Genomic DNA, 14,956 nt, shown 5'->3' on the forward strand with positions numbered 1-14,956 from the left:
AGAGGTTTCAGAGTATTTTTTTGTAATAATTTTGAGACTTTTTATTGAAAGATCTTTGTACAAGGGTTGAGTGGTGAGTTCCTCTTGTATTTGTTTGATTTTTTTTCTTTCATAATGAAGCTTGCATGTCTTGTATAGTTAGACTTGAGGCCGATCTATATTATCTTAATTTATTTATAATATTTTTTTTCTCTTTCTTCTTTTTTCTTTTCTCAACGGATTTTTTTTTTTCCTCTCTTGCTGAATAGGCTGGTATACAAAGGTGGATGCCTCTTCCTGTCTCTTGGTAATAGGTCCCATAACTAGACACAAGATCATCGTCTTACACAAGCTACAACATGCTGCTCCTGTCCATAGTTTTGGAACCAATGTTTCCTGCATCTCGGTGAGACAAAGTGATCTTGGGCCTCACCTGTCCAACTGCGTACCAACAGTTCTGAGTTCTTTTGTAACACACTTGGTGGGGAAGAAAAGAAATCCTATTAAAACAAATAAATAAACTGGAAATAATCGCAAGTTGGTGCGTCGATATGTCCGAGTGGTTAAGGAGACAGACTCGAAATCTGTTGGGCTCTGCCTGCGCAGGTTCGAATCCTGCTGTCGACGGCTCATTAATTTTTTTTGGCTCCATTTCCTCAAAAGTCCTCCTGTTGTGAAAATAGAGAAAAAAAAAGAAAAAAAAGCGGCGGCAGCGATCGAACGGTCTGCTTCGATGGCTCCATTGCCTAAAAAGTCCTCTTGTTGTGAAAATAGAGAAAAAAAAAAAAAGAAAAAAAAGCGGCGGCAGCTATCGAACGGTCTGCTTCGATGGAAGGGCATTAAAAATCGTACCATGTCACCACAGAAAACTTACGCTGTGCCAAAACTCGCACCATTTTTCTTAAGACCCATTTCCCTGATCCCCTCCCCTGCAAAGGGGGAAGCAAAGCCGAAGCGAGGCCGAACGCCGAAGCCCGAAGGAAGCTCTAATAGGAATCGGCAATGGCGGAAGAAAAGAAGCTGGCCTCGATCCCCCCTCGCTATGACCTCGATGCCAAGTGGGACGCCTGCCTCGATCTCACGATCCGCCGATTCTTCTACTCCTCCCTTGCTGGCGCCTTCAGCGGTCTCCTCCTCTTCCGTGAGAGCCTTCCCCTTTTTTCTCCCTTTTTTGTTTTCCTTTAATCCGATTCGATCGTGAGACCTAGTGCGATGCTTGTTGATGGGTGTTGAGGGAATTTTGGATTTTTTTTTTTTTTTTTTTTTGTGGTTTTATTGATACTTATGGACGCTTATTGTTGCGTTTTCATTTTTCATCTCTCTCTCTCTCTCTCTCTTGGTGTGGGTATATCTTCAGATGGTTGTCTTCTTCTGGTTTTTTAAGACTGTTTTTTTAGAATTTTTAAAATCTTTTTTATATGGACGTGTTGAGATCGATTTGTGATTTATGCTTGTAGCTTTGCTGTTGGACTCTTTGATATTTAGGGTTTCTGATGTTGGTTAGATCAGTAGCAATTTGGGTGGCAACTTGTAATTTTGCTAGTTTTGTGATGCAATCTTCTTCTTACTGGCTAGGTTTTCTAGGGGAATAGGTTCTGGAAATGAGAGCGTAATGGGGTAAGAGATCATTGAAATTGGTATTGTCGTTATTGGTGTACCTGTTCACGAAGAATGTGAGTGAAATGATGGAATTAAGGATCAAAATAGACAATCTATTTCCAGTACGTGAGTTTTTTGAATGAGGAGGAGGGCATCAAGGCCTGCCCATTGATTTCGTTAAGTATTTGAAATCACAGGTACATACAAGGGAAACGGAAGTGGAAGAGGGTGAAGAGTGAAAAAAATACAAGAGCAGTCAGACAATAAGAGGAGCAAAGGTTATAGATCAGCTACCTGATGAAGCAAAATGATGATTAGCTAGTTGCTGCGGAAGTGGATCTATTTCTTCTCTTTCTCCTCTTTAATAGAAGAGGTCCATCTTAAGAAGAGACCAATGATTTTGAGTATGGTGCGCATTGCAATATGTGACTTTGACAGCCGATTTTTCCCTCATAGTGATTCGATAATAATTACAAACAATTAGGTTCCATGCCCTATTGTCTGCATCTCTGATGTTTGAAAGTTGCAACTTTTCCCTCATGGAGATTGGAATGGCAAAATTTTAGTAATGGTCCCTGTTGTGTGCTTCCTTACCTCTCCGGTCTTTGATGCTTATTGAATCAGGTGACTGGGTGGCAGGTCTCACACTTTTTTAGATAGGGGAACCAGCTTGCTGATAAGTTAGGTGGACTGGCTTGTTTCAGTGCCAAAGATAAGACTTGGACAATTGATTTTTTTTTTCTGTTTGTACATTTTCTCAAGGCTGATGGATGTCTTTGTTTGTTTTCTAAATGTTGGTGATGAACTTTAGGCCATCTAGCCTACCCATAGAAAAAAGAAAAGAAAAGAAAAAGAAATCAACAGATGAGGAGTTCTTGTAGCTTAAGATGGGTGGACAAAGTCATGATTCTGGAGTTGAAGAGAAGTGGGGATTGCAGCACTCGTGAGAAGTATATTATCTTCTATCTCAATATTTTGTTGCCAAGACCACATGTTATGGTGGAAAATAAAGGCCCTTGTCAAAGTAGTCTATCTCCTATTCCTATCTTTTGGACAGGGTAAAAAGTTGGATTATAATTGTAAGAAGATTAGAAATTATCTAATGATGTTTGCTGCAGTAAACCTGGACATTCCAAATTTTAGGCTTTTTTTTTTTTTTTTTTTTTGACATGTTGGGCACTTGGGACACTTAGATTACTTCATAATGCTCTGACACTTTATACCATCAAGTTGTGATGCCATCATCATTATGTGTATACCTTTTTTCGGCACTTCTGTATTAACATTTTAAATTCTAACATAATAATTAGCATCCATATCTTCAAATCTTCTGAACCTAAGGAGCATAGATCTAGCTTATTATTCTTTATATGCAAAATTCAATGTATCTTCAGACATACATTTATAAGATACAAATATATTACCCGTGTCCAATATTTACAAGGTTAACATGTTGAATTCTTCTGGACATTTGGACACGTGACACCCATGTCACGTGCAAGTAACATTGATGTTTTCCATCCTAGTGCATTGAGTCAATAAATCAAGGATCACCATGCAGCATTTCAGTTAAAGGAAACCATTCATCGTGTACTTCCAATGATATATTTTGTGTATTGTTTGTTATCTGTGATTGATATATGACACCTGAAATCCTTAGAAGCACTTTTTCAAAGACAGGCATGGTTATTAAATTAGCGGAAATTTCTAGAACTATCAAACACCCATTAGTTGTTCATGTATTTTTCCTTGGTTTAGGCATTAATTGATGAAAACCAAATCTTGTCTAATTATTTTTTGAAGTTTCAGGAAAACAAGATGTGTTACCCAAAAATTATGCAAATTTGTTGCATTATTCTTTACTGGTTATGTAATTATTTTCTGTCTGTATTTATGATTTCTGTTGTATTTCCAACAATTTCTGAGTTGTTGTTGTATCATGTGCTTTTCTTGTGGCATAATTTTTAGTTTTACCCTTATAATACTTGATAATTTATTTCATGTTACAATAAGAAGATTTTGGAAGCAGAACCCATTTTAAGCATATTTATCCTTATAGTCATAAATATAATTTTTAAATATGAGCACATTTTTGTGCATAAATATATGTAGAAATATGTATATGTGTATTCTCATATATAAATTCATGTCGTTCACAAGGTAAAAATTTTATCATGTATGTATGTTTGTTATATATTGATATCTAAGATCATATATATTTACAAATAAGATCAACTTTGCTTTACGCATGGTTGCTCCAGTTTAGTTATAAGGAAATTTGAGCATTTTCTTTTCCCTGTTCTTCATCCTTTTCTCTTTCATATCCTTCTATCTTTCTATACCGTGCTTAACTCACTGTGTCTATGAAAGTATAACGATACATTGACACGGCAAATCTTCAAAATTGGATATGGCAAAGACTCTAGATACAACCAGGATATGTTAATAAATGAATATTTTTTAATATATAGTTATATTATATATGTCAAAGTTATTTTTCTTTTCTAAATAAAAAATTTACTTGCTCTCTATAGTCTCTCACTAGCTTGCTCCTTCCTTAAGGGTGGATCCTAGTAACATGCTGTGGGGTTATTTATCTATATGGATTGTGGATCTAGACAATAACCTATCAACTTCCATTTGATCTATGACCTCATAGCTTGCAAAAGTAGCTGGTGGTAGCCAGAAAGTGTTTGAATCCTATCCTTATAAAATACCTTTTTTTTTTTTGATAAAGATTGGACATTGAATGTTGGACGCATATGGGTATTTAGTATGCATTAGATTTGGATTTGGTGACTCTAGGAAAGTATCCTTGCTTTACAGCATGGTAACTACTGTTAGCACCCAATTAATGGCCAAGCAACCATTTTGCTAGGCTTCTCATTCCCTCATATTTGCTACCGTCCATTCTAGGAAAGGAGTCTACAAAAGGAGTGGAGCAAATTCATGATCAATGCTTTAGATAAGTGAGGACAAACAGTGTGGACACAATGAGAGAAGCAATTGGAAAGGGCAGCTGCTGGGGTCACATGGTGGTTAGATAGGTCTTTTAGCAAGCAATGAATGGAAGGAATGGGATAGATTTTTTATTATGGTACACAAAGAATAAGGTAGTTTTGTGGTGACAACTGGAAGGATTAGTGACGGTCATAACGAGATGAGGGTGACATAGAGGCCTTGAATTTCGAATTTTTATCCCTTTAGCTTGTAACAGACTTGGCATTGTATTTGATGACAAAGAGGGTTTTGCAGATTATCATCCTTATTTTCTGTAGTTCTTGGTGATGTCTTTTTCATAGAAAGAAAGGTGTATCTGAGAGTATCTCATTTTAGTGGGTTAAAAGGTAATGCATAGTTTTGTATACTGAATAAGAACTAGTAATTGAATGTGGGACCACTCCTTGATAGTTTATTTTCAAGCAGCATAATAAATTTTGGGGGGTGGTTTTATAGTGGGAAAGCAACACCTCGTTCAGCCATCTTCTTGTGGATTTTACATGTAGGATGGTATACCTCGGGGGTTAGTTTTTCAATGTGTTTCTTGTGTGTGTTGATGACCTGTTTTTTTATCTTGTTTTGGCTTTGTAGCATCTGTCTGCTTTTCAAGTGAATGTCACTCTACACCACTTCTTTCTTTAGTCACATAGTTATACTTTCATCATCAAATGAAGCTTTTTTTTCATTAATTGCAAGAAAATAAGAAGTATGCAGATTGCCACGGAATGAACATGAAATACATCCCTCAAGTTTGTTATTGATGGATTCATCACATGAGATAAAGATTTGTTATATATTTGGAGGTCCAAAAAATGTCTCTTTGGTCATCATTGGTACTCCAGAGGTACTTCTTTAAAAAACAAGCTTAGGCATTCATTTTTCCTTACAGTGACTACCAGTAACTAAAGGAAATGCAACTCATGTCTGCCCCCTCCTTTATTCAGCTTGTTCCAGCCAAGGATAAGCTATAATGTTCATTTTGTCTTACAAGGCTTGTTGAAATGGGACCAATCAGATCCCCAATTCATTTGTTGTAGGTGCCATTTAGGATAAAATAGAAATTGGTTTTATCCACCTCATTACATTTTGCACTATTATCTTCAAATTGACCCCTTTTTAACAAGATTATCATCATGTACAAATACGGATTCTCTTTAAGACAAGTATCTGAGCGAAGTATGACTTTCTAAGGGATTTTCGGTTTCCAATAAAATGACCTGTACATGCAATAACTAAGGTCACTTTAGATGTAGAGGACATGATTTTACCAAAAAGAACCATTGGCCTCCACCTGCTTCGTATCTCTGAAAGGAAGAGTGTGATCAAAGTTGGATTGGTTAAGAAGGATCCTTCAATATAGTGTAATTATTTCAGAACAAACATAGATATGATATGTGATGGGCTAGTTTTTATCAATATACTAACTAATGTTATTAGAGAGATATTAGTGGTTTGTGGTCAACGTTCAAGTTCAATTGTTCCCTTTGGTGGATGAAAACAAAGGGGCTTCGTAATGCTTCTTAGTTTGTCGATTAGTTTGAATCTTTTTTTTTTCCTTCTTTCTTCTTTTCAAAAAAATATATATATAAACATTGCAGATGCCTGGGGGCATTATTGAAATGAAAAAGAAAGAGAGTCAAATATTCAGGGTTTATTAGCAATTATAGCAGATGTCTGTCTTTGCCTTGGTCCATCTCTTCTCATATTCTTGAGGAGATTTTCCAATGATTGATTCATCTATATATTTCATTTCACACTTCTAATTTTGATTTTAATGAGTGCTTAGTAATGCTTACAAAAAAAAAAAAAAAAAAAAAAAGAAAGAAGAAAAAGAAAAGATTTCAAAGTACAAATATTCACCACTTTGCCAACTTTATAATGTGCATATTTACTCACAGCTATGATCGGTGCATCGGAGAAATCAATACTGTAATATTGGTTTTTATCAATTCTTTAAAACTCTCATTGAACTTGTCATATCATGCATGTGAGCATATCAATATGGCATGCAATGGATTTAATACAAATTTTAAAAGGATGATCAAATTGAGGATATGTAAATGTAATATGAAAACATAAATATAGAAGAAACAAGTACCTTATTCACTTGAGATTTGATTTTGTCTGGATTAATTTGGAAACCTAACCCTGCTGTTCCCACCAAGAAAAAAGAGAAAGGAAGAAGGAACCCCCCACCGCTCCTCTAGTTGTAAAGTCTCGAAATTTAACAAGTTGCCATGTTTTTCTTGGTTCAATGCTTATGTTCAGATACATCAATTTATCTGGGTTACTTTTTTGTGATGTCATGTTTACATTAAAATATACTTTTTTCCTTATAGCTTTCTTTCCATTCCAACACTCTCTTCTTCATTCTTAGTGCATGTTGCATGTGGCTGTAGGCCAGTATCTATGTGCCCATATTATTGTGATGCAAAGAAGATAATGTTTACTGAAAGAGAGAAATATATATAAATATTACAAGAAGTTAACCTACATGCCGAGGGAAATGTAAATGGAGAATTGGAGATCAACTAAAGAAAAAGCTATAAAATCTTTAGTCTCAACCTCCAAATCGATATAATGGAAGTAAAGCTGGCAATAGATTGGACAAGGTCTGGTCTGGAATGAGTTAAAACAAATTTGCCTGCAAGCAATACTCAACCTGAACCATAAATAAGTCGACTACTTGGCATAGGTAACCAAGCAGACATCTTCTAGGACGGTCCTAGATAAGCTGTAGTTTGCCAACCTCACTGAACTAAGTTCAACCCAGTGTGATCCAACCTGATTCCATTAGTGCTAAATTTTCTAAACCAAACAAAGGAAAATCATTCTTTTAAAGTGCAGTGCTCATTGCTTCACATGGGCCTGCATATTCATATATGATCACTTGACCGCACCATATTGCCTATATACCGTTATTATATGTGGTCATGCTGCAAATGGACCGAAAAGGCAGTCCATGTAGCATCTTGTGCCTGCATATATGTAGCTAATTTATGAGCTTGCTTATCATTCTGGAGTCACATATGCAACCCATTCTTATGTGGGCTTGAGAAGGGGAAGTCAGATTTTAGCTGATGGTGAGGTTTCATGTGGGTTTCGAGTGGGCCTAGTATGATTATTAGTAATATTAAAATGTTTATTATTTTATAATTATTGGTATTAGATATTAGGTACTAGGCAATAAGCAAAATTGTTATTATTGTTGTTGATTTTGTTATTATCCATCAAAAAATAATTACGATTATTGTTATTATAGTTAATGTAATGTGTTTTTTTTAATAGTTAAAAGACAATGACCACATATGCAATATCTTATCCTTTCATTTCACTGCTCGCATGCTAAAATTGCCTTTTAAAACACTGGGAAAACTAATGGATTGACTCACTTATATTAGGTCTAAAGACACCTTTGTTGGGATCTTGTAATTGATGCATGGATGGTTATGATCACATGATAGGAAGCGCCATTTGATAAATGTACTCCTGCTTTTAGTTGGTGCAATTTTCTTGTCTCTCCCTTGAGCAACAGTTGAGCTATTAGGGTGCATTTTTATTGTATAGAGTGCCTCAAGGATGAAGGCTTAAGACCTTGGATGAATTATTGAAGTAATTTGTCTTATAATATCAAAGACAATATAAACTGTGTTCTTGTTAAGAATAAAATTACAAAAATAAATGCATGCTCCGCTTAGAAATGTGAATAAAACATGTCACTAGAAAAGTCCTTTTTTGTTCTTTTCGGAAATCTTAATTATGTTTTATTATCATGGAAATGCAATGATCACCTAACATTGACTTTTATCGGTTATTGATTTTCAGGCTACATGTGTCATAGTTGAAGTAGGTGCCACTTGTATCTTTTGAATAATTACTTGTCTTCCTCATATTATACGCTTTGCTGGCATTTTGCTTCAGTTAAAATGTCTTTATCTTGCTTGTTTTGTTTGCTTAGGGAGTCCAACAACTCGATGGGCATCTGTAGCTTTTGGTGCTGGAGTGGGGATCGGAAGAGCATATACTGAATGCTCTTACATATTTGATGGTTCGCCTCCAAAGCTGTCTCCAAAGGTTTCAACTGTTCCTTCTGGTTATGCACAAGTAAGTTATTTTTCATTTCTCTGTAACTGCTTAATTTAGTGCTATGACTATGCACTATTTCTGCATTTTGTTTAAGCTTTTTTGGTAGAAAGAAGACAAAAATTTGTTTATAATTGTGGCAAAATGACATTATTCTCGAAATTATGAAGTTCTTGAATATTTCTTGAATTTTTTATTGTTCAAATGAGTATCCTAATTATTATAAGGTAATCTATTTAACTAATAATTACACAAAACTAGATGAATTTAACAACTTATTCACAAATTATAAATAAAGCAGTTGTTTTGGGAATTCACTGAATATGAACTAATGGTGCTATATTTTGCTGGTGATAGAGATGTTTTCATTATTGCTTCTCTTTCCTCTCTCTCCCATATTTGTCTCAACATGAATAAACATTTAATGTCACATACATTCTATATTTTTATGATTGTTTTTCTTCACTTATAGTTATCTGTATTCTTTTTGGGATCTTGGTAGATGTTTTTGTATTATTTTTCAAATCAGGATCTGTGCCTCTAAATATGTTTTTTTCTGAATGCCATGGTTTTTAGTATCATATGGTAAGATAACATGGTTGTTGATATGGTTAGTCATATAGATTGAAACTGTACCAGAGCTGTACTATTATATTAGAACATGAATTTTCATTGTTGACAATCCCTTCTGCTATCACGTGCAACTTCTCATCACTAAGCTAATGCTTGGAAATGTTCAAGAAAATGCTTCCAGAAAAGGGCTGGAGTTTCTACCGACAAAGTAATAATTCTTCTCTTCTGAGTATTGGTAGTGTGGTGCTTGCTTTTCTTTCAGACTCTGTCACTTGTGTTACCTTAACTAAGAATTAGAAGCCTTAACCTCAAGCATGGCCTCAGTGCTTGAGGTAAGGCTCATTCTTGTTCATAAAGAGATATATGACATCCCTAGTTAGTTATCATTTATTTATTTTATAGGCAATTTGGTTTCCTGTTGTCTCTCCTCTGGCTTTACTCAGTCTATCCATTTCTAGAGAAGCAAAATTAATTCTGTTGCTTAAAACTTCTCCCAACAAAGTCTGCTTAGATGATGATGTGTTTTCCCCATAACTTGGATTGTTATGCCTATAATATGGTGGAAAAAATTGTCCTTACTGTTTCTCCTGCAATAATTTTTTTTTTCTGTTGGGTGCTTTCTCCTTGTATCTGCATTTGATGATGGTCTTGAGTGCTCCATACATAATGATAGGTGTTTGTTCCTATGACATGTGCAAGGATTTACACTTTGACTGTGAACTGATTCAGGAAGAAATAAACATATAGGACACTAGATTGTTAAAATAAATCAAAGAGCGAATTTTTTTCATAGGCAAAGGAAAATCACAAGATAGTGATGTGAGAGAGTATATCAAGCAAAAAAGGAACATAGAATGAAAAACAAGATATTGACTAAAAATTAGAACTCTGAAGAAGTTTTCCAATGATGAATTATGTATTCATACAGGCTTCTAAATGATAGATTATTGTTTAGATTTTATTTAAGGATAGACTTGGGTGTCTTGCTGTTTTGAAAGGAAAGGCAGAAGTCTGTGGCCTTTAAAGATTTAATCATAGGTTATCAAATCTAAATGAGAAGTAGAATCTCGGAATTAGGGTTTAGGCTATGATAAATCATGGAAAATAATAAGTTGTTAAGAAAACCTCCAGCCTGCTGGCCCAAACAGGAATATTAAGGTTCTGATATTTGGGTTCATTGTGAAATCATGGAAAGCTTTCTTCTTTTTGTGGTGTTGCCTTTCGTTATCAGTGGATGATGATCCATGTAAGATGTCTAGCACAAGCCCAAACAAGAAAATCAAGCCAATCATTGTTATGACCCAGTCCAAGGGTTCCAATATACATATGATGCACAGCAGCTAATCTGTATTCTAATTTTGTTAGAAAGCACATGCTAAAAGTCTAGGGCATCTAAATTCCAAATAACTCACCACATAATCTGCAGTGCTTACCTCAACAACACTAGCAGTCAATAACATAGAGTTGATACTTCCAAGAAAAATTAATCAACTTAAAAGTTGCAGAGATAGTGAAAGAAATAGATAATTGGATGGTTTATATCATTCGTGCAGTTGGTATTACTTGAGCAAAAACCGGTAGTCTTTACCGAAGGGTGTGATTAGAATTTGTAGATTGTCTGGGGACCAAGTAATGCTTATCTGAGTTGTGGATAAAGCTGGAAGGCTATATTGGCTATTAGCATGATCAAACCTTGATTCGTATATGAAGGAGTTCAGTAATGTGAACCCACCCCTGATGCACTTCAACTTGGATCATGTCAAGCTTCATAATTTTTATTAATAGCCCATAGATTTTTTGAGTAATCAGGTCAAAGAAATCCAAACACAAGCCATAAGGAACAGTATAAATTTAGCATATTAAATTATATTCTATGCATATTGTGCATGAAAAGAACATATAAAACAAATATACACTAAAAAAAGATTAATAACAAAACATATGTTTTCTTCTTTGTTGTTTTAAGAAATGTGGTGGAGGTGCCATAATCCCTAGTTCTTTGCTGATGAGAGGGGTGCCAAGTCAGATTGGCAACAAAGTTGAGTTATTATTAACAACACAAACTAATGATTAAATACAGAAAGTTATAGCTAATAGCATTCTTGGTTTTTAGAATCCCATAAGGTTCAGGGTGGGCAAGAAAAGATGTGTTAGTTTTCAGTCTGTTAGGGTTTAGATCATCTTTCTTATGATAATATCCAATCCACATTTGAAATGGGTCATTTTGGATCCAACCTTGATGTAGATGACTTTGGTTTGGAATGGAACAAGTGATTTTCAGGTTGATTGCAGAGTGGAAATGGATCTACCTGATCCATTTACAAGTCTAGTTGTGGAGATGTGACAAGAATGAAATTTGACCAGGAACTGGTTGGTTAGGAGGCCAAGGAGTTCCCAGATGTAGCTGGACGGATAGAAGTAATGATGTAGCAAGGCTTGGTAAAATTGGATGTCAATAAATCAGGACATCAGAACAAGGTGGCCTAGAATGGGGGTTAAGATTTGTTTGTGGTGGTTTAATTTTATTGTTTCCCAGATGATAATGCTCTATAGCAATCCTATGTTTTTGAATACTCATTTGGTAAGATGGAACCTGGGGGCTGATCTGAAAACACATACTCTCGTTGTTATTTGGTCCCACTGGGTAGCTCACAAAGAGTTAATTCCTTGCACCTTGAAGACGATAGCTCTGTTATTCTGCCTTAGGCTTTGGAGGTTAGATAAGTGTGGACTGAACATCATGGATTGCTTGCTTTTAATGTTTTTTTGTTATCAAATTGTTTAGCTTCTTCTTAAATGTTGAGCACATTGTGCATTTTGTGCCTCCCCATAGATGTAGCAGCTTGCCTTGATGTAGCAGCTTGCCTTGATGTAGCATGACCCTTCTTGTACCATGATCACTGATAACCTTAGCAAAATTAGAAAATGCACATATTAAGTTCAATCGATTAATTTGCGTTTCTGTTCATTTGGTCACCAAATAGATCATCTATTTTTGTGAATGCGTAAGCTTATAAACCCTGTGAAGCTGAAAAGCTTCAGCATCTGATTTGCCTATCTGCTTTCTGTCATCCTAGGAGGAAAAGAAGTGAAGTATGCCAATGGAATGCCAGAACCATAGGATGGAGAAAATATTAATTGGCATTAAAGGGATTGCCGTTGCTTTCTTTTTTTCTCATGTATCTGCGGCATTTTTCTATCGTTCCAATACATGTAATACTCTTTTTGCTGATTCCAAAAGAATACTGTAACAGTTGTCTTTGGTTGATTCCGGAGAGCAGATAATAAATGCCTCTCATGTAACCTGGTAACTGGTACCTGTCACTGCAGAGAATATTTTTGAATATTTATGCCACATAATCACAACTCTGCGATCTTTTTCTTTATTTTTTTAAGGAAACAGATATTTTCTCAATTTCTGATGAGAATGTCAGGTGCAAGATTTTAAATTTCATGAGATGGAACTTGTCTCAATTTTTTTATGGAATGGGATGTGCCGCCGTCCCATCCCATTATTTGGAACAAAGAATGTCTCAAGACGTCTCGATTAGGATACTGGGACATTAGTGAGATAGTTTTGTTTTAACACATTGGATGATACCTTCATTCGGTGTCCCACTGGGATCTGGATCTTTGGTCAGATGTAAATTTTGATAAAGTATCTTTAGTAGTGGATAAAGTATCCTTTGAAGGTAATTAAATTATGAAATTTGGTGATCAACTTTGTTAGGTAGAAGAGAGAGAAGATCTGAAAAAAAAAATATGATGCTTTGTTCAATGTCCCATGTGTTTGAACTCGTAATCTTATATAGATTATAGAAAGATGCGAATAAAGGGATGCTTTGACTGGTTGATCATAATGGAAAATGATCAGTTAAATAGAGATACATTCGTTTGAGAAATATGTTCGTTTGGTCAAACGGTCAATTGATCATTATGGTAGTGAAGATTTAAAAATATTATGATAAAAAAATAAAAAATAAAAAAATAAAATAGTTATACTATCCATCGAGTCAGGCTATGCGTGTATGTGGAGCAAAACTCACTTCTTTCCTTGATCTAAGCAAAGATTGGTAAGAAAAGAAGATATATAAAAATCAAGAAAAGATTATTCTTTTTCAATGTGAGATTCAACTCATAATCAAAACTTTAGGAATCTTTAGAAGGAAGAAAAATTTTGAAATTTCCTTCAATTTTCTAATATGATATTGCTTTTGGTATATAAACCACGAAATCAATAAAGAGGATAATAAAATGGAGATAAATCGATGACTTTTTTTTTTTTTTGATGAAAAAGCAGATAACATTTCATTCATGAAATCTAGTCTGTTCGATCGCAGCATGAAATAGTTGCTTCGATTAAGGCCAATGCTTTTCCTAGTCTTTCATGGCTAGCAGCTTGTTATATGAATATTACTTTTTTTATGGATTTTATAGTTTGTAGATCTGACAGGAGAATATCAAAGGCAAAATAACCCTCCACAGGTGTTACTCAACTCTTGCTTGAATGAGCCAGGAGCACTTACAGAAAGTGGAAAGAAAGACAGGACTACAGAGTAACCAACATGAGAGATGAAATATTACTGCTTGTTTCTGGGTTAGAAGATGCTAACGGAGAAATAGTAGAGCCTCCCTAGGGAGTTCCATGGTCTCTACCACGTAAGGCTGGGTCGAAAGTGTAGTCCCATTAAACGCACTCAATGATTGATCCTTCCAACCCATTGATGCTCAAGCATCAGTGGATCGGCATAGTCTATATATACTCTATCATGCAGCTAGGCTGCATCTGTTGGAGTGCATCTGATGGTGCTACATTTATGAATTAAATGTAGAACTCAGTTGAAAGTTTGGGATAACGCATAGTGCCTTGTGCCACTAAATTTTGGCACGTGCAATGCATGGAAAAGAAGTGGATGAATGTGATCCTCAATTTAATTGAAGATTTGTTAATAATTATTTGTTTGATATATCTATTCTTGCTTTCAGTATGGATATGAACCAATTGATCTGAAAAGGTCAAGCTAGACAAGGCTCAACCAACAAGATACTAGACCAAAATCCTACCAGACCGTGTCGAATTGATTTGCGCAAGGTTGAAATCAGATTGGGTTGGAAGATCTGTTGTAGACAATCTAATCCAACCTAATCAAAGTTTATGACCTCCTGCTTCTTGTTATGATGTCCTATTATATTTTCATGACATCCTGAATCTTCTTTGATCACTCGCTGCAATGAAAAGTAATAATGAAGACACAGAACGTCACAAATGGGTATCGGGATGTAATAACTGCTATTGGAAAGTCGTATAGTGAAGCAGTAAGCAACACTGAAGTCATAACATTTAATTTTTCAATTGAGTTTTACATTTAATTGATAAAATTAAATGTAGTATCATTAGACGCATTCTATCATGCACTCTAGATGCATGATAGAGTATATATAGACTGTGCCGATCCATTGATGCTCAAGCATAATGGGTCGTAAGGATCAATCGTCGAGTGCGTCTGATAGCGCTACACTTTTGACCCAGCCTTATATGGTAGAGACCATGGAGCACCCCAAGGAGGCTCTATTATTTTCCTGTCAACATCTTCTAACCCAGAAACAAGTAGTAATTTTCTGTCTCTCATGCTGGTTTCTTTGTGGTCCTATCTTTCTTGCCACTTTCTGTAAGTGCTTCTGGCTCATTCAAGCAAGAGTTGAGTAATACCTGTGGAGGGTT

At 35.3% G+C, this 14,956-nt stretch overlaps 1 protein-coding gene and 1 non-coding gene across 2 annotated transcripts; both read left to right on the forward strand.

Moving 5' to 3' along the window:
• Positions 1-524: 524 nt before the first annotated feature.
• Positions 525-606, forward strand: TRNAS-CGA (transfer RNA serine (anticodon CGA)). Its single transcript has one exon. It is a non-coding gene; the product is annotated as a tRNA-Ser (tRNA).
• Positions 607-872: 266 nt separating this feature from the next.
• LOC105037892 (MICOS complex subunit MIC10) lies at positions 873-12,620 on the forward strand. Its single transcript, XM_073261852.1, has 3 exons — positions 873-1,120; positions 8,537-8,682; positions 12,312-12,620. The coding sequence occupies exons 1-3, from the start codon at positions 982-984 to the stop codon at positions 12,324-12,326; spliced, it is 300 nt and encodes a 99-aa protein (XP_073117953.1). The 5' UTR covers positions 873-981; the 3' UTR covers positions 12,327-12,620.
• Positions 12,621-14,956: the final 2,336 nt, after the last annotated feature.

This window comes from Elaeis guineensis, chromosome 1 (genome assembly GCF_000442705.2).
Source record: "Elaeis guineensis isolate ETL-2024a chromosome 1, EG11, whole genome shotgun sequence".
NCBI lineage: Eukaryota > Viridiplantae > Streptophyta > Magnoliopsida > Arecales > Arecaceae > Elaeis > Elaeis guineensis.